The 27,210-nt window shown below is 37.0% G+C and overlaps 4 protein-coding genes across 5 annotated transcripts; 2 read left to right on the top strand and 2 right to left on the bottom strand.

The window, feature by feature from the left end:
• The first annotated feature begins 307 nt into the window (after positions 1-307).
• Positions 308-10,236, top strand: chek2 (checkpoint kinase 2). The gene is made up of 15 exons (XM_056746889.1): positions 308-401; positions 1,215-1,475; positions 1,614-1,738; positions 2,181-2,313; positions 2,422-2,512; positions 4,902-4,998; positions 5,087-5,140; positions 5,224-5,288; positions 6,029-6,128; positions 6,807-6,893; positions 7,106-7,269; positions 8,765-8,880; positions 9,003-9,088; positions 9,913-9,966; positions 10,050-10,236. Exons 2-15 carry the CDS (start codon positions 1,229-1,231, stop codon positions 10,107-10,109), a joined length of 1,479 nt encoding a protein of 492 aa, XP_056602867.1. The 5' UTR covers positions 308-401; positions 1,215-1,228; the 3' UTR covers positions 10,110-10,236.
• On the bottom strand, positions 9,980-12,706 carry gstt2 (glutathione S-transferase theta 2). The gene is made up of 5 exons (XM_056746891.1): positions 12,563-12,706; positions 12,204-12,291; positions 11,922-12,072; positions 11,605-11,781; positions 9,980-10,792 (listed from the first exon to the last, which is right to left on the bottom strand). The coding sequence occupies exons 1-5, from the start codon at positions 12,684-12,686 to the stop codon at positions 10,652-10,654; spliced, it is 681 nt and encodes a 226-aa protein (XP_056602869.1). The 5' UTR covers positions 12,687-12,706; the 3' UTR covers positions 9,980-10,651.
• Positions 12,707-13,333: 627 nt separating this feature from the next.
• slc2a11b (solute carrier family 2 member 11b) lies at positions 13,334-19,755 on the bottom strand. Of its 2 annotated transcripts, none has more exons than XM_056747067.1 (12): positions 19,626-19,755; positions 18,739-18,837; positions 17,714-17,874; positions 17,492-17,616; positions 17,148-17,277; positions 16,828-16,976; positions 15,584-15,771; positions 14,868-14,978; positions 14,632-14,733; positions 14,323-14,398; positions 14,104-14,231; positions 13,334-13,998 (listed from the first exon to the last, which is right to left on the bottom strand). In XM_056747067.1, the coding sequence occupies exons 1-12, from the start codon at positions 19,677-19,679 to the stop codon at positions 13,792-13,794; spliced, it is 1,530 nt and encodes a 509-aa protein (XP_056603045.1). In that variant the 5' UTR covers positions 19,680-19,755; the 3' UTR covers positions 13,334-13,791. The 2 variants fall into 2 exon arrangements, with proteins under 2 accessions (XP_056603045.1, XP_056603044.1); XM_056747066.1 differs by lacking the exon at positions 19,626-19,755 and adding an exon at positions 19,184-19,440.
• Positions 19,756-20,531: 776 nt separating this feature from the next.
• On the top strand, positions 20,532-26,903 carry wdr31 (WD repeat domain 31). The gene is made up of 10 exons (XM_056747069.1): positions 20,532-20,724; positions 21,226-21,375; positions 21,478-21,604; positions 22,192-22,266; positions 22,371-22,515; positions 23,897-23,997; positions 24,095-24,162; positions 24,373-24,514; positions 24,595-24,757; positions 24,960-26,903. Exons 2-10 carry the CDS (start codon positions 21,329-21,331, stop codon positions 25,118-25,120), a joined length of 1,029 nt encoding a protein of 342 aa, XP_056603047.1. The 5' UTR covers positions 20,532-20,724; positions 21,226-21,328; the 3' UTR covers positions 25,121-26,903.
• Positions 26,904-27,210: the final 307 nt, after the last annotated feature.

Below are 27,210 nucleotides of genomic sequence, written 5' to 3'. Positions count from 1 at the left end.
CAAAATAAAGGTTTGGATACACAGTGGCTGCTGGAATGTGGAGACACGGTACCACATTTACAAACTCAATTAAAGCAAATCAGTATTTTAGAACACTTCCAGGAAAAAGGAGAAGGCAGAAAGGAAAATATACAACAACAGACGTTTTACTTCTCTTTGTGGTTCTCTATTTTATATTATTATTACTATCGTTTTTATATTTATTATTGAAACAGAACCAACATAGAAACTACATTTCCCGTGACACTTTGCGTTCAGTTCTGATTGGCCGAACGATGTTATGGGACGTTCACTTGAAACTCATGGGAAGTGTTTTCCCGGCAGATTGATGAGGTGCCCATGCTGCCTGATATTCCAATTGTGCAAGGATTCATTTATATGTTAAACACGACTTGACAAAGGTATGAATATTGATGTGCAATTGCAAACGCAGAATAGTAACGTTTATAATGTCGATGTATACTAATGAATATTTGCGCGGTATAAAAACAACAGAGCTTCCTTGACCGCTTGGTATATCCGTAAATCAACGGAGGCAAATCGCAGCATGTGCTGTGTGCAAGCCTTGTCAAAAACTAATGATTTTTGTTCTGTGCCCATTTTTCTCCAATCTGTCTGTCTTGTTAAATATTAAGGCTTTACGTTGATTCCGGGTCGTGCATGAGTTTAGTCTCAGAAGTTAAGTTTACATGGTCACGCATTATCAATGCATTTCCTTGAAAGGTCACTCAGCATCTTTCGATTCAAGTTTGTTTGTGTCACCTTTATACTTTTATATTTGCCTTCATTTAAAAATACTAATAACATCAAGTCATCCACGTGTAAAATACACACTTTCAAGGTGCAGGTGTACACCAAAAAATGTGTGTTGATTTGAATATGTGAAAGCATCACTAATGGCACAAAAAAGGTGTGAATGTGATATGATTAATCTGAAGCTTCAAATAAACGTTTTTAGTTCAGTTTGGTTGCGTCTGTCTAAAGCTTTGAAGTGCTGCAAAATGATTTTGTCTATGTTTAGAATAGCACACTTCTCTTTTTTTAGTTTGTCAATTTATATGGAATCTGGATGACCTTCTACATTTGCTAAAATGTGCAGTTTAAAGCAGAGCACATTGCATGAATACTGTATCACACAATGTATTATGAATGTGTGGTGATGTTGCATTGTAAACCAGCTGTGATGTTCTTACATTTTGTTTTTCTTGCTCCAGAGTAAGAGAACATCATGTCTGAAGAAGCTGGACCAAGTGGCCAGTCACAATCCCAGTCCCAAACCCAATCACAGCCCGGGTCCAGTTCGTCATCCGCCCCGACACCATCAAGTCAGGGCTCCTCCTCGGGTTCAGGGACATTGAGTTCAGTGGACACAGTCCCTGTGCAGGAATTACAGTCTATTCCTGAAGATGAGGAAGAACCTCAGCCTCAGGTTTGGGGCCGCGTCATTCCCCTGGTGCAGGGATTTAATGTTCTCAGTTAAGTAAATAGTTTGCCTCATTTGAAGAAGCTAAATAATGAACGCAATAATACCAGAATTCACGTATTTAAACCTTGTAATGCACTGTTAATGCATTTGTATCAGGAATGTGACCTGATGTTCGTTGTTTTTTCAGACTGTGTGGAAAACCAGTACTCGTTCGGAAGAGACAGACAGTGCGACTATATTTTTAAGTCTTCTGTTGTCAGAAAATCAGCACGTTTCAACACTTACAGCAAGAACCACTTTAGGATTTTCAGGGTGAGCCAAATAATGACAGACTAATACTTCACTCTTTGTTTTTCATGAAGTGTCCTTCTTTACACTGAATTTTCAAGTGATAAGCAAGGGATTTTTCACGTTGCATATTAATCTATAGAGAGAAAATCTTTTGTAACTATTAGATTAAAAACTTGTGTTCAGGGCGTTGTATATGAGCTACTCTACAAATCAAGACTGTCTCTTTTCATGAAGGAATATTATTATTATTGCATGCTTATTAATATATTTGCAATAAGAAATGTACATTATTGAAACAGTGTATACTAAATTATTGATTGTTTATCCGTTGTTGTTGTGTGAATGTGTTTTGTTTCTTATCTATAGTATTCACATTTTACCATGTTATAATATTGATCTCTACAACAAACGGTAAAAGAAATGCTTACACAACATTGGGTGTTTTTCTCTGCTGCTGTTTTAGGATGAAAATCTTGTGTACATTGAGGACTTGAGTGGTAACGGCACGTGGGTGGATGAAGATAAAATAGGACAAGGCAATAAGCGCGTCCTGAGCAACAACTCTGTCATAGCGCTGGCAGAACAGAAACACCAAGGTATAAACATGTTTCAGGTTCTGTGAGTTTGTGACATTGTAGAATTTTTATTTTGGGATGAACTGTCTCTTGGTTGATTGGTTTTTGAGTGTGTTTGTGTCTTGCCAGTGTTTATGTTTATTGATAAGATGGGCAATGACCAACCGAACCTCCCAGCAGAGTTCAGCAACAAGTACCACATAGCCAGAAAGATCGGAACGTAAGTGAATTTGAGTTTCACAATATTTAAAGAGTTTGGTTCCAAAATGAGATGATAAAAATCATGTTTTCTATTGTTATCATGTTTTTATTCTGTTAGCTGGCAGTATTTTTTAGTTATTAATTATGGCATAAATAATAAAGAAGGCAGGACCTTCAGCATGCACTGGGACGGTTTGCAGCCGAGTGTGAAGCGGCTGGGATGAGAATCAGCACCTTTAAATCTGAGGCCATGGTTCTCAGTCGGAAAAGGGTGGCTTGCTCCCTTCAGGTTGGTGGAGAGTTCCTGCCTCAAGTGGAGGAGTTCAAGTATCTGGTGGTCTTGTTCACGAGTGAGGGAAGGATGGAACGGGAGATTGACAGACGGATCGGTGCAGCTTCTGCAGTAATACGGTCGCTGTACCGGTCTGTCGTGGTGAAGAAGGAGCTAAGCTGCAAGGCGAAGCTCTTGATTTACCGGTCAAGCTACGTTCCTACTCTCACCTATGGTCATGAGCTGTGGGTCATGACCGAAAGGACAAAATCCCGGATACAGGCGGCCGAAATGAGCTTTCTCCGCAGGGTGGCCGGGCGATCCCTTAGAGATAGCGTGAGAAGCTTGGTCACTAGGGAGAATCTCAGAGTAGAGCCGCTGTTCCTCCACATCGAGAGGGGCCAGCTGAGGTGGCTCGGGCATCTTTTCCGGATGCCCCCTGGTCGCCTTCCCGGAAAGGAAGGAGAGGAGGAGACCCCGTAGACGACCTAGGACATGCTGGAGGGACTATGTCTCCCGGCTGGCATGGGAACGCCTCGGTGTCCCCCCGGAAGAGCTGGAGGAAGTGTCTAGGGAGAGGGAAGTCTGGGCATCCCTGCTTAGATTGCTGCCCCCGCGACCCGGCCCTGGAAGAATGCGGAAGAAGATGGATTGATGGATGGCATAAATCAAAACAAAACAACTGCAGTTTGATTGACATTAATTGGAATCCACAATTAAAACATGATTTCAGAAAAAACAGAGTTATCTCATTTTGGAACCAAACTCTTAATTTGGTTAAATACAGTTTGCTGATTGTAATGACAGCACTGCTTGCATTTGGTACGCAGACGGGTCCAAAATTAGTCCAAAAAAGGTATTCCCTTAATATTAACATGTATTTCTGTAACTCTAACTATCATATGGGGTATCATTTGAAAGCTTAGAGTCTCTTGTTTCTGAAGAAGTGCACCATTTTGGCATTTATCGTACATAAAATAACTTATTTAGGCTGAAATTCATCATATCCCCATGTCATAGACCCTTTAAAATCATGTATGTTTATGAACGCTCAAGTATGTCCAAAATGTTCAAGTTAGATATTAAATGAAAGCTCTTATTCTAGAGAATATAGATTCAGTTGATATTTGTAAATAAACGAAACATCCATTGAATATCTAAGCTAATAACTGCGTCCCACCATTACACTTAGCCACAAATGCTACAGAATCTTTTTTGTTGGGTTGTTTTAAACAAAATAAGTCCATTCCTACCTCTTTTCGGGTTTAAAAAAAAGTTATATATCAGCTTCAAATGTCTCCCATCAAAGTGATGCGTCAGCGGCGTGACATAAAATCTTGGATCGTAAAAAATTCAGTTAAATCTGTTTATCCACATGAGGTGCATGTTAAATGGGACCTCAGACTCTGACCTCTATGAAGACCCTATATTTGTCCAAATAGGCGAATCAAAGACTGAGATAAAGCAATGCGCAACAGGAGGCGGACCAAAACACCACGAGCAAACTCGACACCAAGTTTTGCTTGTTACATGCTGTGTTACATGCAATTTTGAGAGGTTTACTGTGAAATTACACAAAACTATTACATTTTTATTACCACTGTATTTGGTTATGGGGTCTGTTTAAAATTGGGAATGCCAAATTCAGGCAGAAATTACGGAAAAAAAGACACTTGAGTTTTTTTTAGAATAATAATTGAATACCAGATGATCGAGAAATATTCCTTTTTCCTCTATTTGTTTAGACCTATTGGAATCAAGAACAATTGTCTGCCGGTTCCTGGGACACTCAGGCTCATAGTAATACACTTTCAAAAGCAGATTTTTGAAAAAGAAAAAAAGCGCCTTTATTTTTTTGTCTTTTTCATAGGACTGACAACACATACAATAATGTTGATCACTTTCGGCAGTGTTTTAAGAAATTTGGAGGGGCTTCCTGGAATATGACACGAAAATTTGTATTTACACAACTCTATGTGGATATGGTGTGCATTTAAAATTGGGTATGCCAAATTCAGGGGGAATTTAAGAGGGTCAAGAGGTTTAAGTTAGTAATAGTTGTTGTAACCCTGCTTCAAGGGGATAAAGTTTAGTTTCCTTTTAAATCCATTTCTTTGTTTGTTTGTTTTTTCAACAGAGGGGTCTGTGGTGAAGTCAAACTTGCCATCGAAAAGGAAACCTGTAAAAAAGTGGCACTGAAAACCATAAATAAAAATGATTTTCCATCAATAGGGGTATGATCCAGATTTGTTTACGTGGCAGTGTACATTACAAATTGTAAGAGACGTGTTGATACTAAAATGTTATGCATGTGTTTCACAGACGGCCACGAGAAATGCAGAAAGAGAGATCGAGATTTTAAAGAAAATTGATCATGTAAGTCGGTTTCAAGGTTATTTAAGCACCATAAAGATGGAAAAAGATCTTTCTTATAGAGTATATTGTTTTTATTCCTGCAGCCATGTTTGATCAAAACGGAAGATTTCTACCAGACAGAAGATTCCTACTACATTGTTCTAGAGTAGTAAGTAATTCTGTAGCGTCAAGCATTATTATCTAAAAGAACTTGACATGAACTAGCTGCAATCTGTAACTTGTATCAAAATCACTCATAATGGTTTCTTACGTTAGACAAGGGTACGTTTATAATAATGTTTTTAAAAGTTGAGTATCGTGCACAGTTAAACAGTAAATATAATTTTTATGTTATATACTTCAAGCAATGAAAAGATACAGTAAGTAAAGTAAAGTAACCTGCAACTTAATAACAATAAATGTAAAAGTTACAGATTGCAACAGTAAGAAAAAAATAGGTCACGCTTCATTATAGAGGGCAATTCTCGCTATTAACAAACCATTAACTAAGACTTTTTCCCCAATAAACTCTTAATTTGTTAGCAAGGTAGTTGTTAGCTTAAGGTTTTGGGATGTAGAGTATTGTCATGCAGAATATGTGCTTTATAAGTACTAATAAACAGCCAATATGCCAATAATAGGCATGTTAATAACAACTAGGTAAATGTATTTACTAATAATACATACCAAGGTAAGATGTATTCTTATAAAACACATCATAATATTTTACACCACTTATAATATTTACAATATATAAATGCATTCTCTTTGCATGATTACAATGAATTTGGAAAATATAACTTCTGCACGATTCACAACCAAATCATATTTTTTTAAACTCGCTAAATCCACCGTGTCTACCGTTTATAGTGATAAAGCATATTTATATAATCTCTGTGTTATTTGCAGTGTTGAGGGTGGAGAGCTGTTTGGCAGAATCAAGGCACAGAAACAGCTAGAGGAAGACACAGCTAAACTTTACTTTTATCAGATGCTCAAAGCAGTAGCGGTAGGTTCATATTCTCTTTTGAAGGTCCCGTGTATGAAATATGAAATTGAGCTGGATCTAGCGTGAGTTGCAACCAACGGATTACTCCACTTTTCACTTTGAAGCACAACAGCGTCTGACACAGAACTAAAATGTTGTCACGTGTCCGCTTCTTTACCGAAGAAGATAACGTATTTACGAAACAGTTTATCTGTTAAGGGCTACGGTAGAAATATGGCGATTTCCATGAGCGGGGACCCGCTGTAAATGTAGATTGAAATAGCTCATTCTAAAGGAATTTAAACCATAACGCTTCATAAAGTCTTAATACACCTCATAGTTATGTATATTTTTGTGCATTTCTGTCTATAGAGGAATGCTGTGTCCTATTTCAGAGGTTGATGCAAACACGTCACCCACTTGAGAGCCGTGCCTTGACCTGCACTAACTGCATGGCTACGGCCCTGACAGATTTTGCATTCTTGGCATGCTTTAAAACAATTGCCATCGGCAAATTCAAGTCCCATTTAATACTCTCAAGTGTGGGCAGGAAAACTACACGAACGTGTTCAGAAATATGTAGAATTTACATTCACCCTATTTTTAGCATTACGAATGCCAAAATAAATCAATCGTTTTTTGCTTATTGTTAATTTGTTTTTTGGAAAAGTTAAACATGTTGGGTTTTATTCTTAACAGTATCTTCACAATAACGGGATCATTCATCGAGATCTGAAGCCAGAGAATGTGCTGCTCACTTCACATGACGACATTTGTTTGATAAAGGTGGGTATCTGAACAACTGTTGTATTTTCAAACAAAATTAAAATTAGTCTGTTGAACATTTAGCCGTTACAAAGTTCACAGAAGCAGGCTAGGTTTGGTCTGTGTAGTTGCCTGCACCTGATATAACAGGATGTGTACAGAAACAGTCCTTACACTGATAACCTCACCTCGACAAGTACAGATAACACGTTTCTGGCTTCCCCTCTGTACAGATAACGGATTTTAATCAGTCTAAGATTTTGGAAGAGTCCTCTTTAATGAAAACACTTTGTGGGACGCCCACATATCTCGCCCCAGAGGTTTTCACTCATGCTGCTACTGTGGGCTACACCAAAGCTGTAGATTACTGGAGTCTGGGGGTCCTTCTGTTTATCTGGTGAGTGGAGATTAAAGCTGAATGACTGACATGAATCACTTACCTGCATAATAAAAGGGATAGTTCATCAAAACATTCTGTCATACTTTACTCATCCTCAGATTATTCCAAACCTGTGTAAAAAAAATTCTGCTAAACACAAAGTAAGATATTTGGAAGAATGTCAGTAACCAAACAGATCTCATCCCCCATTTACTGCCATAGTTGTGAAAATAAATACAATGGGAGTCAGGGGGGGAAAAGATCTGTATGGTTATTGACATTCTTCCAAATATATTCCATTGTGTTCAGCAGAACAAAGAAATGTATACAGATTTGGAATAATTTAAGGTTGAGTAAATCATGACAACATTTATATTTTTGGGTGAACTAACCCTTTAATGTGTTTTTCATGATGTGATCTGCTCAAGCAAACTAACTATAAACGCAGTAAATATTGGACTGCATGCAGCATTGATAAGCATCTCTCTTTATGAAAAAGTTGAATTTATGCTATAAAACCGTGACCTCAAAAAGATTAGGACACATTTTAAAATCTATGAATACATTATGCAGTATATTTTAATAAAGCATAAGCAAGCTCTTCACACAAATAATTTTACAGAAAGACATGTATTTGGTTAGGATTAATAAAACAAATTAGATTTCGTTCAAAATAAAAATATTTTTTTGCTGCTGCTGTCAAATAGATTAACTATTTGCTTTTGGAACCTTTAAAAACTAGAGCTTTGGAAAATAATAGTTTTCATGATGCATGGCGATGCGGACATAAAGCGATTCTCCATCGATGTATATAATGAAATAATCGATTATTAAAAATGTAAATAAAATGTTATACCACACATTGTTGTTTCTGTTAATTATAAAGTTATTTAAAAATATTACTAAAAATGGCCTTCAAACAGCACAAACGTCAGATGTGTGTACATACACAGTAAGAGACATGCCGGAGGGTGAGATGCGACCGGTGCAAAAAAATGCCCCTGTCGTTTTAAAAGCTGACTTTTGGACACAATTTACGAAGACGAGAAAGGGTTACTTGATAAAAGTCATGCAGTGTGCAAGAAATGTCTAACCAGGATTAAATACATTGGAAACACAACAAATATGAGGAATCACATCTCCCGTTTTCACTTGGAGCTATTAGCAACCCAGCAAAACAGAGCTGTGCATTTTATGTTCATTAGGTTGACACTTTTTGAGAATATATCTACTTTGCACTATAATGGGGTTTTGTGTTTACATACAAACAATGTTACATACAAGTTGTCATGTAATTTGACATTGTTTTGTTACAAAAGCTGCTAAATGAAATAAATTTTGAGAGGAAGAGGTTCAATTGTTTGTATATTTTTATTAACAAAAATGGCGGACAAGATGCATCGAATCATGACCCTTTGAATCGTAAGACAGGCGAAGATTTACAGCTCTACTTAAAACTATATACATGTATGATATTTATTACAAAAAAATATGTTTGTGTGTAATGTGATAGTTTGGGTGGCTATCCTCCTTTCAACACTGAATGTACAACCATGACGGTTCGAGAGCAGATCATCAACGGTCATTATCGCTTTATCCCGTCTCAGTGGAAGAAAGTCTCGAACGAAGGTAACTCGTACTGTACATTTCATACTACACCCCGCACCTTGTCTATAACATTATACCAATAGTGTATGTTTTATATTGTTTTGTATATGTATAAATAATATGTGTGTAAAATATTTTTTCAGCAAAAGACTTGATCAAGAAGCTCCTGGTTGTGGATCCTGAGAAGCGTCTCAGTGTTGAAGAGGCTCTAGAACATCCATGGTTAAAGGTAAAGACTCAATATTAATGTCTCTATACAGTATGATTGGCTGTGTGTTTGGTATGCACTAGTTAAACATTAAGAGGGCTTGGTTATGTAAGAGAAAAGCTAATCGTTTTGTCATGTGTGTTCACTCTGAATCGAACCCATGAACTTTGATCTGCTTTACAATGCAAGTTGAACGATCGAGATTTTCTAAATGCATTGAAAGATCATTCACAGTGGACTATATTAGACATACAGCCATCGAAAACATTAAGAGACCATTTCAAATGTTCATTTAAGCAGCATTTCCAGATGTATTGTGGTCATTCCAGTCCATTGTTTGTTGAATTTCAACAAAATCAAACCTCAGGTGTGACATAAGGCATCCAACAAATGTGAAAGACTTGACAGCATGACAAGACAAAAACTGATAAAATAGATGTACAAATATTACTGTTGTATTGCCTAAAAGTGAATATGAACTTGTTCTCTTTGCTGTATTTGAGATCTGAAAAAATACAGAGCACCTTTTCTGTTATTCTGACCTGTTTGTCACGTTATTAATTTTCGGCAAATAAATGTAAAAAGAAACAATATTTTTATTTGAAATTTGGGAGAAATATTGTTAGTAGTTCATAGAGTGAAAAATTACTTTTATCTAAACACATATAGTACCTAGAATTAGTAAATACTGAAAACCTGAAAATAATTTTGAAATGGTCTCTATGGCTTTATAATAAAAATAGGAATATCTTGTTGAGTAAATCCTTCTGGTATTAAATACTATGTATCAATGCGATTTGTAACCCCACAACACCCTAAAAACATTATTCTGACCTCGGTCATAGGACGATGAGATGAAAGACACTGCAAAACAGCTAATGTTTCCTGAACCATCCAGGGTATGACACACACTTCTGTTCATTAAATGTCTTTTATTTGTTGTTGATTTTGAAGTGTTTTAAACTGATGTTTTTCATCACAGAAACGTAAGGCACAAGGAGAAGAAGGTGAACCATCATCGAAAAGGAAACCTGCCGCTTGATATTACACACATTTTATTCCTGTTTCCTGGTGGCTATTTTTAACTCCTTTCATAAGCTTTATTCGCTGTCTAACACTGTGTAAGTCTGTAAATACGTATTTGTCAACAATAAAATGGTTTTACATTTTCTAGTCCATATTTGTTGAGAATGTATTACATAATTATGACTTTCTATTTTTTTATTATTATTTATTTTATTATAATAATTTATTTATTTAGCCTACATGTGCAAACATTCCTGTTAGAAACTTCTGTTTACTCAATTGCTATTGTGTACTGTACACAATTTTTATAGTTATAGAAATTACTGGCACAAAAATCTTTCTTTAACCGTATGTTTCACTTCAAACCAGTTAATTCAACATCATATTGGGCAAATGAGAAACTTTAACTGCAAATCCATGTTGAATGGAAGATACAGAAATCCTTTTTTTAACCAATGAGGTAAATTGCAGAAGCACTGGCCATTTGTTAAATTAACGATATTAATGAAATGTTATCTTTGTAGAGACTAAATTATTATTAACACGGAGATGAAGGCTTCACAGTTTGGCTTTGTCCCTTAACTGGTAGAGAACGCTGTGAGCATCATCAAAAGAATCCGACAGCGCTGACTGCACACGACTCTTCCAGCTCAGAAGTTTGGGTCGGTCCTTTAAAATGTCCCTTCTGCCACCCAGAGGCTGAAAAAAAGTATTTATATCAGAGGAGCAAAGATTTGTAGCTGATGTATCTGTAACTCTTTAATATCTAAGTTGGGAATCGAAATTCGAGGACCTTCCACTCGAATACTAAATGACAAGTCAGTTCACATGATGGACCGTGGAGGCCACACTAAAGTGTGGCTGCAATTTGCGAAATCAAAAAAAGACAAAGCTAAATAATTATTTTGACAAACTATTATGTTGCAAGACGGGTGTCACCAGCAATATGGCAAACTATTGGTTTATCGTATCGAATTACAAGAATGCACCGCGTTTGATTCGTTGCACGTCCCGAGTGCCCACACTGCCGACTCCAAGTGCTCTTCATTAGCCGCCGATGACACTAGTACAATAGTGTCAGTACTGGTAATACAATATGATATTCCTACATGTTTATTTTATGCTGGTAGGGCTATCTGACGGGGTATTTTGCATAGTAAAATCATCCTACCGGTTTATTTTGTGGATGTTGACAGGGTAGCACAATTTGACAGAACACTGGCACATGATGCTACACGTGAGACCATCTCCTCGCTTTCGAAAGGAAGGCTCACACAGGACACTTTTTCGTGTGTTCAGCTGTAACTAATGGCACAAAATAAATATGTTTGATCTTGCTTGACTTTTATTACTCTTTCACCGCGTTGGAATCCAAACTAAGAATCGTTAGGAATTGGAATCGATGGGCAGAATCGAATTTGGAATCGGAATCGATCAATTTGAAACGATGCCCAACCCCGAGTCAAAGCTACATAAAGAGTTAAAGAACATGTGATCAAGGACGTCCCTACCTGCATGAGCTCACAAATAGCTAACAAATCAGCCAATGAGATGTCATCACCACAAAGGAAAGCTTGTCTCTTCAGAAACATTTTCTCCAGCTTGTCTAGTGTTTCCTCTAGTTCTGCCAACGCCTTATCAACCTTCCCGGCGTCTGTGGGCTGTCCCGTCATGCGTGGCAATAACACCTGCAGGAGAACACTGAACTTAAAAACAAATGTAAAAAATGAAAGCTTTATTACTGGATGTATATTAATGATATGTTAAATTGGTTTTAAGCAGTATGTAAAAAGGACCGATATCAGAATCGGTGAATGTCAGACCCTGCCTCAAAAAGGAAGACTTTGGCAGCATGCAAGCGTGTGTTCATGTGATGCCAGGCTGTGTATTCATCCACTTTGGCTCTCCTCTCTGGATGTTTGGGGTACCAGTGATCGGGAACATTGTACGTTGTTGCCAGATACTTCAAAATAGCATCACTGTAACAGAAAAAGAGATCAACCGTTCAGTTATGTCAATGTTAAAATTACTAAAACCTACATAGATATTCATGCTTAAACCATTTTCATGTCATGATGTCTTCTCAAAGATGTCAATTTATACTTCTTACCTCTCAGTGAGCACAAATCCATTGTCATCCATCACAGGCACCTTCTGCATTGGGTTGAGATTGGTGAACTCAGGGCTCCTCTGCTCACCTACAATCAAACAAAGAAACTCATTTCTTGCTATCATACGTAAATGTACACAACAAGACCAGGATGAAACTACGCTAATGAAATTAAGTAAATAATTATGTAATGACTGAAAGCATCATGCAAGATGACAATACATATTGGAAGACAACGTAAATCACCTGCAGCTTAACCTTTATACAGAGCTGGATTCAAGCCATCTGCCCTTTACCTTTAAGTTACATGAACTGCGTTCAAGACTAACGATCGACACTTCCACATTTATGCTGCTCACCTTTACGTAACGCAACGTATTCCACCGCGTGCGGTATTTTGTTGATTTTGAGGAATATATGTACAGCTCTGCATGGTTGCGATAGTAGGTCCAGGTAAACTTTCACTGCCTTTCTACCAGCCATAGTGAGTGACAGATCTGATGCGAAAAACACGTGCTCCTGACGTCACCACGCTGGCGTCTAATCACAAGCGAGGTGTCATAGATGCGCGTTTCCTGCAGGGGGCGATAAAACCCGCAAAATCCGTTTAGTCTCATTACATTTACATTTACATTTAGTCATTTAGCAGACGCTTTTATCCAAAGCGACTTACGTAAGCAATGGAAGCAATAGAGTAGAGAAGAATGTTCCACTTGGTGTTTTATTGTTCATATTAGCATCGTTCTGGATTTTTTTTATTGCATATTTTTCTTCATTAGTCTGTCATGCATTTCAAAGAAAAACATTATATATTGTAAGAAAATAATATTTTATAACATACAAAAATAATTTCAGACTTTTAAACTGTTTAGACTATCTGATTGTAAGGTTTTGAAAACTGTTTTGAATAGTATTATAATTTCTCTAGTTACATTTGAGTTATTCCATAGTTTTGATGAGTTTACTTTTATTCTTAAATGTGCAATGAATGTTGTAAACATCTAAAACTCAAAACACCCATACCTTAAATACAAACGATAAAATGATTATGAGACATGCTTGTATTTCCTTTAATGTCAAATAAATGATAATGGTCTTTTTTCAAAATAAAGACATTAAAATGAGCACAATTAATGCACATTGCTTTTATTAAACATACGTTTTTGTTGCTTAACAAAACATGGATCCTATATACAGAATTTAGAGTCCAAATAATTACAAAAAAAAAAACATGCAGTACTGTACTGTTATTCAAGCTTTATGTTTGTATCACATACTACAATATCTATAGTACATCTTCAAAGTATTTTGCTGTAATGAAGCAATATGACTTTTTTTCTGAAGCCATGATGTGAGAAAGACCCATCATGTGATTCTATGATATAAAGGGCTGTTTTCATTCTGAAGGCACATGATGAGTTTGGTCAGTTTTTGTGAGTGTATAAATGACAATGCAGTCACATTAACATGAAATTGTGAAGAATACAGTATACGTTATGGTAGCTCACTACCATAGAAGACTAGCACCTTAATTAACATTATTTCAAAAATCTGCTGCTCACTTATTTGGCACATATTTTGTAAATGCCTATGTGGGATTCATATCGGCGTGGACATAATGTCCATTTGCAGTCGAACTGGCAGGAATACGTTTCTTTCTCTCTCGCGACTGAAACTCGCTTTGAATCTCCAGGAAGGTTTTGTTCTTGGTTTCAGGGACCACGAAGAAGATGTATGTGGCCACCAAGCAACAGATGACCAGAAACACAAGAAAACAGTACTGCCGCAGGCCATTCTAAAGAACAGAGAATGAACAGTTAAAAACTGAAAGATAAACAGACTCACCATAGCTACTGTACACAACGTCTGCATTGAAGGACAACGAGGTGTTCATATTTACCACAATGAACGGGAAGACCATGCCAATGAAGAAGAAAGATGTCCAGTTGACAGAGCCGCCAATCATGTAGGCTGCGGGCCGAGTCGTTTGTGTAAACAGCTCTGTTGTCAAAATGTTTGTCACACCACCTGCGTCACACAGCACAATAATGCAACCATCATCAAACTATGGTATGTTTACTGCATTTTATAGATAATGTATGTTCATTCATTCATTTACCTGGTCCCAGGCCAAAACTGAGGATAAACATAAAGACACAGACCATACTTAGGTAAGGAACCCACGGGCTTGACTCCTGTCAGGGAGATGCAGCCAAAGTAACATTACATCCACATATAAGATTATACAAAACTTAAACACACACTAAAGATTATAGGATCATAAAATAATTTCTGATGGTAAAATATTTAAAGCAAAAAACATTGTACAGAAATACAAAATGCATACATTGAGAAAATGTAGTTGAATATATTTGTAATGTGATTTGATATAGTAGCATTGTTTTGAAGATTACAGATAAACATTTACCTGGAAAGTGAGCGTTATGGTTAAACAAACACACCACAGGCTCATAAGAGTATATCCACCAATAATCAGAACTCTCCTTCCCAGAGACTCAATCAGAAGACCCTGAATCACAGCCGGACATTGCACATTATCTTACTTTTTGCCTTTTTAAAAGCCCTGTGTGTATTAATGTGATTCTTAGCAGTGAACTGATAAAATAACATAAAATTTGTCCTACACATCATAATCAAACTTACGCAGGTCAATGCCGTGATACACTCACAAGCTCCGGTTCCTACTGCAGCGTACGGTATCTTATCTGCTGGAATGCCAGCCTGGGTGAACACATAGTCTGCATAGAAATAAATCTGGAAGAGAGAGAGACATGTCACATGTCTCGCATGTCACACTGGCATGTGAACAGATAGCTCACAGAATGACATCTCTGCAGTCCCAGTAGAAATTATAAGAATTTTGAGAAATGTATGAGATCATACATGATGGATTTTAGCTTATGATGATTCTGAACTATAGACTGTCAAGAGTCTGACAACTGACAAGTAAGTCTTAATGTCATTGCACAGATGACAAACTATTATTCAACAGAAGAACAAATGATGCTGGTCCAAGTTTACAAAAACATTTTAACTATAGTGGATGTGAAGATGACTAGTTCAGTTTACTAATTTATTTGTGCTGTCTTGTTTTAAAAAAAAAAATCAGAATCAGGAAGAGTTTTATTACCAAGTGTGCTTCTACATATACAGAATGTGTCTGGTATTGTTTTAAGAATATTTATACAATGCAGGTATGTCGACTACTACCACTGTGAGTGGTCTTCATAGTTCACAATATTCCAAAACAAGCTCTTCAGTGGTGTGCACAATGCACTAGCTGTGATGGCGTAACATACCAGGATAGAGATGGCTTGAATAAGTCATGCACAATAAAACCAACAATTTTGTTCACTCACTGCATTAATGCCGTTGAGCTGCTGGAACCCGTTCAGCAGAATGACAGTCAGTAGTTGCCATCGCAGTCTGCCGTCAGTAAAAAGCTCCCAGGGTTTCTTGGGTTTAATACCGGCCGCGCTGACCCTCTCTCTCTCCATGTCTTCTTGTTCGCCGTGGTAATTATCTGCTCCGTGAAGCCACATTAGAGCTGAAGGAAAGAGCAAAAGGGCAGAACATTCTTTTACTCACAAGATTCTCTTTTTCTCACTTCTGTGGTATGGCTCGCCCTGGCGGATTGCTTTTAGCTCAAGCGTGCTCATTTCAATGAGATTTTACGCTTTGGTCTTTAAAGATTTTAATTTTGTGATTACGGGCTGATGGGATATAACAAACATCCATGGAGTCATGAGTTTAAATGTGACTCATGACCTTTCGTGCCAACACAGTCATGTTCTGCAAAACACAGATGATGCAGCAAGAAACAGAATCAGACAGAAGCATTGGTAGATTTAAAGGAATAGTTCAGCCAATAATTTGAATTCTGTCTTCATTTACTCACCCTCAAGCTGCTGTATACATTTTTGTATTGTGATAAACATAGAGAAAGATAATTGGGTGAATGCTTGAAACCAAACAGTTCTTGGTCACGCACTTTTGACTACCATTGTCATTTTTCCTAATAGTCAATGGTGGCCAAGAACTGTTCGGTTACAAGCAAACTTCCAAATATTTTTCTCTGTGTTTATCAGAACAAAGGTCTCGAGGGTGAATAAATGATGACAGAATTTGTATTTTTGGTGAACTGTCTCTTTAAGGAATAGAGACTATTTCTATTAAAAATCATTTTGGATGTTTTTTTTAAACCGCAATTTTCTTCTAAATCTAGCTCAATTTTGGTTTGTTTTTACCTGACTTCATAATTTACCCATTGATGTTTGTACATTTAACTTTTACAAACAAAACCAGTTAAACATTAAATCAAACCTGATGGAATATGTGTTTCTCGTGATTATATTTAACATCTTCAAGGTTCAATGACCTTACACATATTACAATAATTTCATGCTAATAATACAAATAATGTGTGTTCATCTTAACACTGGTTCCAGTTCAATTCATCTCATGTGTCAGAATTTCTTTATTTTCTGAATTATGTTTATTTAAACGTTAATGCTAAATATGATATTTGTCAAAACTTTGACCAGTATCATGTAAGCATTACAATAGCACAAAACAATAATAAAATGAAAGTCTCATTCTGTACCCTTTCGGCAGGCTACTTCATCTCCGCGATCGATAAGAAGGTAGCGAGGGCTCTCGGGGAACCAGGGCAGAATCAGCAGCTGCAGGATGGCCGGAATACAAGTTGTGGACAGGAGGATGGGCCAGTACTCCTCTCCACCTAACAACTCTCTAACACACACAAATACACATAGATCAATCACCACATCTCTTTATATTTACAATTCCAGTGAATGTCGTTATGAGAACTCCTGAGGAAGAACTGATAAGGAAATGATAATACTTGAAATGTCAAATAGCATACTAAATTACACAAAAAGTCATGATATTAACTTAACCCACTTGAGGCCAATAACTTGTCCGGTCAGGATCCCCCCGGTGATAAAAATGGAAGTTCCCATCGCCATGGCACCACGCAGAGCTCTGGGAGCCATCTCACCCAGATACAGAGCCTGCACACAGATCCCTATACCTGTCAATCAAATGAATCAAGTTAGAGGAATTGAGTCAAGACCCGCTTCGTTCAACTAGTCCATAAGTTGTGACATTCGAATCAATTGGACAGTTTGCATGCAAATAAATGAATTCAGTTTGCACGCAAATTCATTCTGCTGGTGTTTCGTGAAGAATGCCCAATGTACATGACAATATGTTCCACATCATCTGATCTGTGATGCTTCAGATACCTGCATTCACTCCTGCTAGAAAGCGGCCAATGATTAGCAGTTCAAAAGTGCTTGTGGGATAACTCAACCCCATAAATAAGGCAGCCAGTAGTGCAAAGGTGTTGTTGAACAGTAGTGTCCCTTTCCTGAAACAAACAATCGTGATATTTGACTACATCCTTGAATCTAAAACACATTATACACAGAGTTTCACTGTGAGAATCTTCAAATGCAGCAATTTACCTTCCAAATCGAATAGCCAGAGTTCCGCCCAAAGACGCTCCCACAAGCCCACCAAGAGGGAAAATGGACACTATGGTCGACCAGAGGAAAGTGAGAAGCTGTGAAGATATTTCTGTATTGTAGCGTTCCATCCATGTCTGATTAATGAAGGTTTGCACGGCCTGTTAGAAGGGACAAAAATATAGGTTAGTGATGGGAGAATTGTGGCTTTACCCTGGTAAAAATTAACATGGGTAACATGAAATCTAACAGGACATTGAATTTTTAAATTCATATTTGGTGAATAATTGTTTTTTTTTCAACAGCGTGTTTCACAATTTTGCATTGTTGCAAAATAAGAAGCGTTGTGTCTTCACTTCTTTGTCACGTTTTGCAAAAGTGTTACAGAGAGCAAACTCCAGATTCACGTGACATTCTAACTACAACTCTTTCATGTGACTTATGTATTGTGAGCTTTCCTGTGGCTCAATGGTTAGAGCATGGCGTTAGCAACAACATGGGTTTATAGCAACAAATGTATAGTAAAATGCAATGTAAGTCGCTTTGGATAATAACGTCAAAAAATGTCATCATTTTCTCACCTTTTTGTCATTTCAAACCTGTATGACTTTCTTTCATCAGCAGAACACAAAAGAAGATATTTTGAAGAATGTTGTTAACTGGCCCCCATTCATTGGTTTTGTGTCTATACAATAGAAGGGAATGGGGTCTAGTGCTGTTCAGTTACCAACTTTCTTTTTAAAACATCTCCTTTTGTGTTAGTCATAAAGGTTGGATATAAATGATGACAGAATTCAAACAGAATTCAAACCCTCACTATCACTTTTGGTGTGTACGTGTACGTGTAGTGCATATAGTGCGGCCTCATGTGAATGTACATTCATCCCTATGTACATTCATGTTAACTGCACTTACACAACAGCTCAAAAGAAATATATACATCGACAAATAAAGTATAATCAAAAACCCAGACAGCAAGACTTTGGGCCAAGCTTTGGTAATGTACAAGCTGACCCATTTCTTACCTTGGTTGGTGCATTTATGACAGATAAATTGTAGCCATATTGAAACGTCCCACCGATGCAAGCAGCCCACACAGCAAAAACAAGACACTTACTTGGAACCTGTGGGCAAATGGGAACAAAGGAGCTTCACTTTAATCTAAGGACAGTGGAGTCTAGTCACTAAAAATAATCGAACCCCATCCGTAAAATACACCGTTCGCAGAAATAAAAATATGGAAAAAAGAAAGTCTTAATGCAGAAAATTACAATGTTATGTAAAATCTTAAACTTGTATGCAAAATTTCTATATTAGTAATGCGTATAAATAAACTATCAAGCAAATACAAAAATGAAAAAAATGATATGTTTATTAATGTCTTTCTCATTTTTCCAAGTAGCCTGTAGAAAAAAGTAGGCTACCAATTCATAATATAAATAAAAAATATTTTTAATATTAACGTCATACCTTTATTTGTCGTTTTGGTTCATGGATGTCTTTAAGCAAAGGTTGATATTCCATAAGATCTTCATTATCATCACCCATTTTTTAACTTTACCTCCTAAATAGTCAAAGTTTCCCTCAATATCCCAAATCTTTCTTCACAGATTCAGACTGTCTCTGAAATGTGAACTCATCCTTGGACAGATCCCGTCTTAAAGCTCCAGATAATGTGAATAACAGTTATAGCAGCGGAATCACAATCATGCTGTTGTTTTAGAGCATGAAAAGGGGAACTGCATGAGCAGATTCAGTATGAAATTCCCTTTAGAGTCACTCACAGAAGCCCTTTGTGATGCCTTTGAGTTATTTTGGTGATTTAACAGATGCATGTCAATTGTTTATCTATGCCCAGGCCTTTCAGATTGTCCTTTTTTTAAGTACTTCAAATCAAATGTTAAAAGCTTACCTTTCTTAAATCTGAGGAGTCTTCTGTTCTACTCATTATTGTACGTTCATTCATTCAGAGCACACACACTTCACACATTGAAGATGTAAAGAAATGTTTTTCCATCATGATTTTCAGGTCTCACTTCAAAGATTAACTTTGAATGGGCGGTGAGTCCGTGTTCTGTCATTAGTTTACTCATAAGCTTCTGTTGATCACAGCGGTACGTACCCCAGATATGCGCTTGGATTGGAGACTAATGCCAGTTTATGATGAAGAGTGTGGAATATTTTGTGTTATCTCTAATTTTGGTTCTTATTTATAAGAAAGAAAACATTTATTAAACTGTGTTAATCATTTTGTTGGTTAGGCTTGGATCACAAAGAGACCATTGTTGTTGTTTCAGTCAAGTGACCCACAGAGCACATAAGCCTCTTTCTGATCATAGAAAGCTGCAACACTCTGGACGTGTCTGACCAACCAGTCCCATCACTGAAAATTCAAAAAAGTTTATGAAAAGAAAAGAAAATAACAGAAAAAAATAATAATAATAATGGTCATTGTTTAAAAAACTCTCAAAAACTCTTCTTTAACATAAACAAAATAGAACATATTTTTACAGTTACAATTCCACTTAATTCTTCATTGTTCGTCTCCTGTAGCCCGTGAAACCCCGCCTTGTGTGCTGTCACGTGACAATTCGTAGTAATTTATATTTTATTTTATCTTATTTTATATGATATGATATTTTTATATCTATATATTTGTAATTGTAATTATAATTGCTTATTTTACTTTATTTAAGCATAGAACTTAACGGTTTAACATATTTGCTTCCATTAAGAAAACCTATGTGCCACAACACTCCGCCCCGTGTCCTGTCACGTGACCTGTGCTGGCTTGGTAACGTAGAAAGCGTCGCTCGCTCACAAGTTGAACCGCTAGCAGGCAGCCGCGACAGATTTAGAGAAAAAAAGAATCAAGATGCGTGAGAAAGCCCGATTCATTTACTTTTTAACATGTTCTACATTAGTGCACACTCGTGCGAGGCGTTCACAATAACAGTTGTGTACAAACTGGACGTTCAGATGAGCGCTCTTCTACTATAAGCATCATAAAGGTAAGCGTTTCTGCCATTCTGTAGTTACTTTGTTCAATGCTGTCACCAAAATATCACGTATGTCTCCTTTATGTAAAGATGCAAAGGTAAAACTGCCCACTTGCTTAGCTTGCCAGGATTAAAGAAATTGCTACACACACCTGCAGCCAGTCCAGAACTGGTGCATTTCCATATTCTGTGTTTATTGCATATTCACTGGTGCCGTTGCAGAGATGCCCAGTTTGGCCATGTTGCATCCTAGCTGTTACCTAATGCGATGAACTACTAATGCACTTAATAGGATTCAGGTCGCTCTGCCTTCCTATATCTCTGAGAAACAGGCTGTGTCCATACATAACTGAGCACAATACATAACTGGCTACCAGCTTACCAGCTTATGCTAGAGAAAGCACCAGCATCTGTTGTAAGCCGATGAAAGCTCCCCTGTGAGGATGCCAGGGCCTGGGGAGTGATGTCTTCATGAAAATGTTGTAGTAAACAGTGCGTGTGTGATTATCACAGATCCTGAAAGAGGATAGAAGATGGCCTGCGCATGGAGCGATGAGTAAGACTGAGGTTTTTCTCTCATGAGGCTTGTGCACGGAAGAGCACACCTGTTACAAGCATGGGAAAACTACAGAGCAAGTTCCGTCGGCGCTCTGACCTGTACAGGTGAGAAGAGCAATGTTTATAAAAGTGATGTGCAGAAGGGGTGCATGTGCATACACTAAATGTTACAGAAAACATTGAAATATGTTTTTGACATCTTGACAGGGCCAAAGAGGGGTCGGAAGCTACGCCTGTACCCCAGGTAGTACAGTATGAGCCTGCCCACACTGACTCTATAAACTGTGTCATCAGCCTGACCTCTGACCTCTGTGTGTCAGGGGGCAAAGACATGGTGAGTGGCATTGAACAGCATCGACATGGTTGTTTGTAATTCACTTGAAGTGTTACAATATATCAGTTTATTTTGTTGAGACAGGTGTAAGTAAGCCATTTAGAAGTAAATTCCCATAAGGTGTAAGGGGGCTGCGTTGAATTAGAAATTTTACCTTAGCAATAAACTGAAATAGGTTGAAGTTGACGCACAACTTTTTTTACTGTAAATAAATAAAGACCAACGTAATAGTAGAAATAAAAATAAATTTAAGATGTATACCAAAATTATAAAATAATATTTGTAATTGTTTTTTTTTATAAAATACATTGCATAACAAATTAAACTGACATGTTATCCAAAGATATAATATATAATAAAAAGCTTATTTAAAATATTAATACAATTACAATATGGCCTTACCAAATGGTTTTTTTTAAATAAAAACTATTATTTTTTGTTGATATGGTAGCACTCGTGGTGTAGAAAGGCAGTGCTTTAGTTCTAAGCCTATATTTAAACATGCACTAAGAATTATAACATGTTATTAATATTATTGGGAATTATGTAGATTTTAAAATGATGTGTCTCATTCTTGTGGTGTTAAGGATGTTGTTGTGTATGACTGGAGAGCTGGGAAACTGTGTAGATCCTTTCAAGGCCACAGCAGAGAAGTTACGAAGGTAATGAAAACTGCATTTGTCTACATTCATTTCCATTTATAACATGTTATAATATTTTTCAGTTATTTATGGTGAAACAATTGCATATCTCTCTGTTTTTGTAGTTATGTGGATTTAGAGGTAAAACATGGATCTTCAGCGCATCTCGTGATAAAACGGTTCTGATGTGGGATTTGGGTCGAGAGCAAGAAGCCATCCAGGAGTTCTCTGGCCATGAGCTGGTAGTTAATGGAATAGCAGTCAGCCCAGGTAAATAAATACCTCACCAAAAACTCCCACAATCCTGCAGTAGCCACATTTCAACATTTCAGCCACTTTTAAAGACCCAGCAAGGGCCTTGAAACAATGCCTTGTTCAATGTGTTTATAAATTACACTAAAACGGGAAGTTTCCGAGTGGATTCTTCCCATGTTTAAAATAGTTTATGGTGTTTAGTTACCTCACAGCTTGGAATCGAATCAGAAGCTGAAGTGCTGATAAATTGCTGATCTGTATGGTGGAAGTGACAGACTGTTCTATCTAACATTTTTATGTTCTCAAGTCAAATTGTGCCAGTGTTTAGGGTTTGTTAGCTAGATGTAGAGAGACATGTATTTATAATAAAAGCAATTTAACTTCCATCTTGATTTCATAGTGACTATAAAAAATTATGATTAGTATTCATTGTGGTAGCAAACAAGAGAGCAATCCAAAATGTCATCTTTAAACAAATGATGCTAGACCTTTTCTCAGCAATATTGTTAACTGGATTACAGTAAAAATAAAGAAAATTTGTTTTTAACTTCTAGTAGATAGCAATTTCCCTTCAAGTTCACACAGGTGTTAAAGCGTAATAACAGCAGGTGTAGTCCTTCATATTAACATGGACATGTTCCACTAATCTCACAAACAAAAAAGGTTAATTAGTTTATTATTTACAATTTGTATAAACACTTTTGTTCAACAATTTTGAATTCAATGTCCTTTGATTTAGAATTATGTCATTCATACATTTTGTGTGTGAGAGTTAGTATAGTTTTTAGTTTAGCTCTATTTTAAGATTTTTTGTTTGTTAGTTTTGCAACATGCTTTTGTCATTTTATTATTTATTTCTTATGTTGCAAGATAAGATTAAATAATTTTTATTTTAGTTTTTGTTTATTATCATAATTTAGTGCCTTAAACTTATTTCAGTTTATTTCTGAACCAACATTAAAATTTTTCGTTTAGTTTAAGTTTTTTCCAATAATATTTAGCCTTATATTTTATTTGATTTCAATGAACAGTAATGTTTTCAAAGTTTTCATTTTAGTAACCTAAACTAACCTCAAGTACATTAAGGGACTGCTCTATAGACCACTTCGCAAAATGTAAACACTGGTCCAGAAGCACTTCCGGTTTAATTTATTTAATGACAATCGTTTAACATTCAGATTCAGTTATAAATGTTCTGTTGGTTGTACTGTATGTAGTTCAAACATTTGTGAAGTGTTTAAACAATAAAACAGGAATTTCTTCTGGACCAGCTTTGTTTACGTCTTCCAAAGTGGTCTATACTTCAGATGAGATTTACAAGAAAACATAATTTAGTGGTTTAGGCAGGAAGCAAATTTGCTTTTATGCTGTGACATATTTATATTTGTGTTTGTAGATGGCTCACAGCTGTGCACGGGATCTCGAGATAACTCCCTGTGCCTCTGGGACATCGAGTCAGGGAAATGTCTCCAGAGAAACACCATCTCACGTAACCTGGTTAGAAAGTCTTTACAAACCACTTCACCAACAAATCCTTAGTACAGACATGTTCTTAATCCTGAATATAAATGTGTTTTATCACTCTGTATTCCAGGTGACTCATTTATGCTGGGTGCCAGACAGCACATCTATAGTCCAAACCTCAGAAGACAAAACTACCAGGTTGGATGGTCACAGAATTTTCATTGGGATATTGCATTAATAGTTTCAAACCAGCGTTAAATATTGTAGTTGCCTTTTTAAAAACATCTAAAACACTAAAACATCTCAAATACATTAACATAAAGAAAGACAATATTAAATCACCCCAATATTTACTGTACCTTTTACATGTGGTTAAGTAAGTGTGTTAATATGTACTGTCTCTTTAAGGGTGTGGGACAGTCGGACATGGCAGGTCACTAACACGTTTCCAGCGAAGCAGTATATACAGACGCACTGTGACATCAGTCCTAACTGTTACCACCTGCTGTCCACCAGCAACGGTTTCGGCGGGCAGGGTTGCGAAGCCACTGTAAGTATGACTGGTACGTTGCCAGGACACATTTGTGCACATGTGTAATTATACTAAAATCTGACTATGTGTGCTTGTAGCTTTGGGACCTCAGGCAGCCAGGCTGTAAGGTGACTGAATACAGAGGACACCTGCAGACCACAGCTTGTTGTGTGTTTTTGCCCCCACGCCCCGGATGTCCTGCCCTTGTGGCGTCATCGTCATACGACAGCTCGGTGAAAATATGGGATCAGAACACTGCAGGTAACACACATCCTGATGTTTGCATACATAAACATCTGCACGTTCAATGGGCAGCACTCAGACAGATAGGCCGGCTTCCTCTTCCTAATATACTGTCTAAAGTTTGTTTGACCTAAGAAATAAGCAATTGGACAACTGTTTCTGTATGGTGCAATTTAATTTACCTGTTTTGATTTGTATTTTCTCCACGTTCTATCCGCAGAATGTTTATACACATTAACGTTGGACGGTTCGGGCCCTTTGGTGTCTCTGGCTCCGTGTGATTCCAGTAGTCTTCTGTGTGCCAGCTTTAACACTGGACTTCACCAGCTTCATCTGGATCATGGAGCGATGCCCAACCTCACTGAAGTGGCTCGCTTTTAATTCATATCTGCAGAAACAAGTTAAAAAGAACAGTTTATGTAACTCCAGAGATCATTTTTAACTCGGGACTGTGCTACAGACATGAATAATACGGTAGTACAAACCAACGAGGACTAGAGTCACATTACTTTTTAATATTGTCGGACATCGCATAGATTTGTATTACAGCAGGGACCGAGCCTCATCTAAAGAGCTGAATGTTATGCTATTTTTATTATACTTTGTCCAGTATGCGACAACCTTAGTAACTGCCTAGCAACGTGCTACAGACCTACTCAGAACACCAAAGCAACTTCATAGAAACGTGCTACAAAACCACTCAAACCCATTCAGAACACCTTAGCAACCGCATAGCAACATGGTATAAACCCATTTATAAAACATAAGCAACTCCGTAGCAGCATGCTACAACATTACTTGGAAACTCTTAGCACGTTGCTATGTGGTTGCTACGAAACCACTTGCAACACCATAGCAACCCCACAGCAACATGCTTGCAACTGCAGCAATGTGCTACAAAACTACTTGAACATCATACAGAACAACTTTGCAACTGCATAGCAACGTGCTGCAAACCTACTCAGAACACCTTAGCAACTGCATAGCAACGTGCTACAAAGCTGCTTGGAACATCTTAGCAACCACATAACAGCATGCTCTAAAACCATTCAAACCCCATACACCTTAAAGGGTCAGTTTAACCAAAAATGAAAAATCTGTCATCATTTATGCACCCTGGAGTTTTTCCAAATCTGTATACATTTATTTGTTCTGATGAAAACAGGGAAGGTATTTGGAAGAATGCTTGTAACCTGAAAGCTTGAAAGCTTGTAAAGTATAGTAGGAAAAATGACAATGGCAGTCAAAAGTGCCCCAGAACTGTTTGCTTTCCTACATTCTTCAAAATAAGTTATTTTGTGTTCAACAGAAAAAATAGTTTAAAGAAATTTAAACAGATTTGCAACAACCTAGGAGGGATTGAATAAATACAGAATTTTCATTTTTGTGTGAACTGTTCCTTTTAGAACCGCTTAGGAAAGTGCTACAAAACCAGTCAAAACATCTTCGCAACCACTGAGCTTTATGCTCGCAACACCTTAGCAACATGCTACAAACACTTGACAAATGCATAACAACTTGCTTACACTGTGTCTACACCGGACGTGGAATGACGCAACACAATAAAAGACAATAGAACGCATTAGAACTCATTACGATTAAAAATTTTGTACTGTACATGTATGTTCTATGTAGGTAAATAAAAAATAAATAAATAAACATTTTGTCCACACTGGGTGCGGTGTGACACGACAAATCCATGAAGAACAAACCGTTGTAAACTAAACTAACATGAATGTAAACAGATGGCCTATTTACTTTATACACTGGAAACCATGAGGTGGGAGAGATAGGGTCAACATGGCCATCACAAGCGAACAGATTTGGAAATTCTGTCCTGGGATTAGTGATTAAACAATAAAATGTGTCAGTTAGGATAGTTTTGCTTGATGTTAATGTTAGGACAGTTGTATCTGAGACGTGTTTCACTGAATATACACTGGTAATGTGTTGTTTAATGTTAAGAGTTTTTTCACAGACATAAACCAAAGAGTGATTTTTGTTTGGCGGGCATGTTATACAGTCGTTCCAAAAAGTATTTTGTATTTTTTAAGTTATGAATTGCATTGTCTAATTTCAAATAACAAAATATCACTCCTTTCAGTGTATCAGAATATTGATGACTAGATAGTCACATATTGTCATTTTAATAATAAAATGTATATTTTCCTCAGACACAATGAAGCCTCCTATGATGCACCTTTATTTGACTAAAATGTAAATGTCGAGGTGTCTGAACAATTAGTTTGGAGGAAATGTTTTTTCTGCGTATTATATAAATTCAGTTTAATGAAGGGGGGATGTTCTCGGATCTGTTTTGTTTTGCATACCAACACAACAGGAAATGGAAACTTCTGCAGAATCATGTTTGCATCTTAAACTAACTAAAAAGTAAAGTGCTACTGTATGCTTTGTTGCAAACCATGCCTTAACTTATCGATAATTTTATAATACATTATATATTATTGGAT

Source organism: Triplophysa dalaica, chromosome 4 (genome assembly GCF_015846415.1).
Source record: "Triplophysa dalaica isolate WHDGS20190420 chromosome 4, ASM1584641v1, whole genome shotgun sequence".
In the NCBI taxonomy this organism is placed as follows: Eukaryota; Metazoa; Chordata; class Actinopteri; order Cypriniformes; family Nemacheilidae; genus Triplophysa; species Triplophysa dalaica.
The sequence above is the reverse complement of the archived record's forward strand: the minus strand, read 5'-3'. Positions and strand labels throughout refer to the sequence as shown.

Excerpts from the sequence above, each read along its gene's own strand:
- gstt2 (XM_056746891.1), bottom strand. The coding sequence starts at position 12,686 with ATGGCTGGTAGAAAGGCAGTGAAAGTTTACCTGGACCTACTATCGCAA. Across the intron at positions 12,292-12,562 it reads ATACGTTGCGTTACGTAAAG|GTGAGCAGAGGAGCCCTGAG; the intron begins GTGAGCAGCATA and ends GTTTGATTGTAG. Across the intron at positions 10,793-11,604 it reads CTATTTGTGAGCTCATGCAG|CCTCTGGGTGGCAGAAGGGA; the intron begins GTAGGGACGTCC and ends ACTTTTTTTCAG.
- wdr31 (XM_056747069.1), top strand. The coding sequence starts at position 21,329 with ATGGGAAAACTACAGAGCAAGTTCCGTCGGCGCTCTGACCTGTACAG. Across the intron at positions 21,605-22,191 it reads TGTCAGGGGGCAAAGACATG|GATGTTGTTGTGTATGACTG; the intron begins GTGAGTGGCATT and ends TGTGGTGTTAAG. Across the intron at positions 24,163-24,372 it reads TCAGAAGACAAAACTACCAG|GGTGTGGGACAGTCGGACAT; the intron begins GTTGGATGGTCA and ends TGTCTCTTTAAG.
- slc2a11b (XM_056747066.1), bottom strand. The coding sequence starts at position 19,261 with ATGGGTGATGATAATGAAGATCTTATGGAATATCAACCTTTGCTTAAA. Across the intron at positions 18,838-19,183 it reads AACCAAAACGACAAATAAAG|GTTCCAAGTAAGTGTCTTGT; the intron begins GTATGACGTTAA and ends ATTTGCCCACAG. Across the intron at positions 14,232-14,322 it reads CAGTTTTGGCCTGGGACCAG|GTGGTGTGACAAACATTTTG; the intron begins GTAAATGAATGA and ends TGTGTGACGCAG.
- chek2 (XM_056746889.1), top strand. The coding sequence starts at position 1,229 with ATGTCTGAAGAAGCTGGACCAAGTGGCCAGTCACAATCCCAGTCCCAA. Across the intron at positions 2,314-2,421 it reads GGCAGAACAGAAACACCAAG|TGTTTATGTTTATTGATAAG; the intron begins GTATAAACATGT and ends GTGTCTTGCCAG. Across the intron at positions 7,270-8,764 it reads GGGGTCCTTCTGTTTATCTG|TTTGGGTGGCTATCCTCCTT; the intron begins GTGAGTGGAGAT and ends GTAATGTGATAG.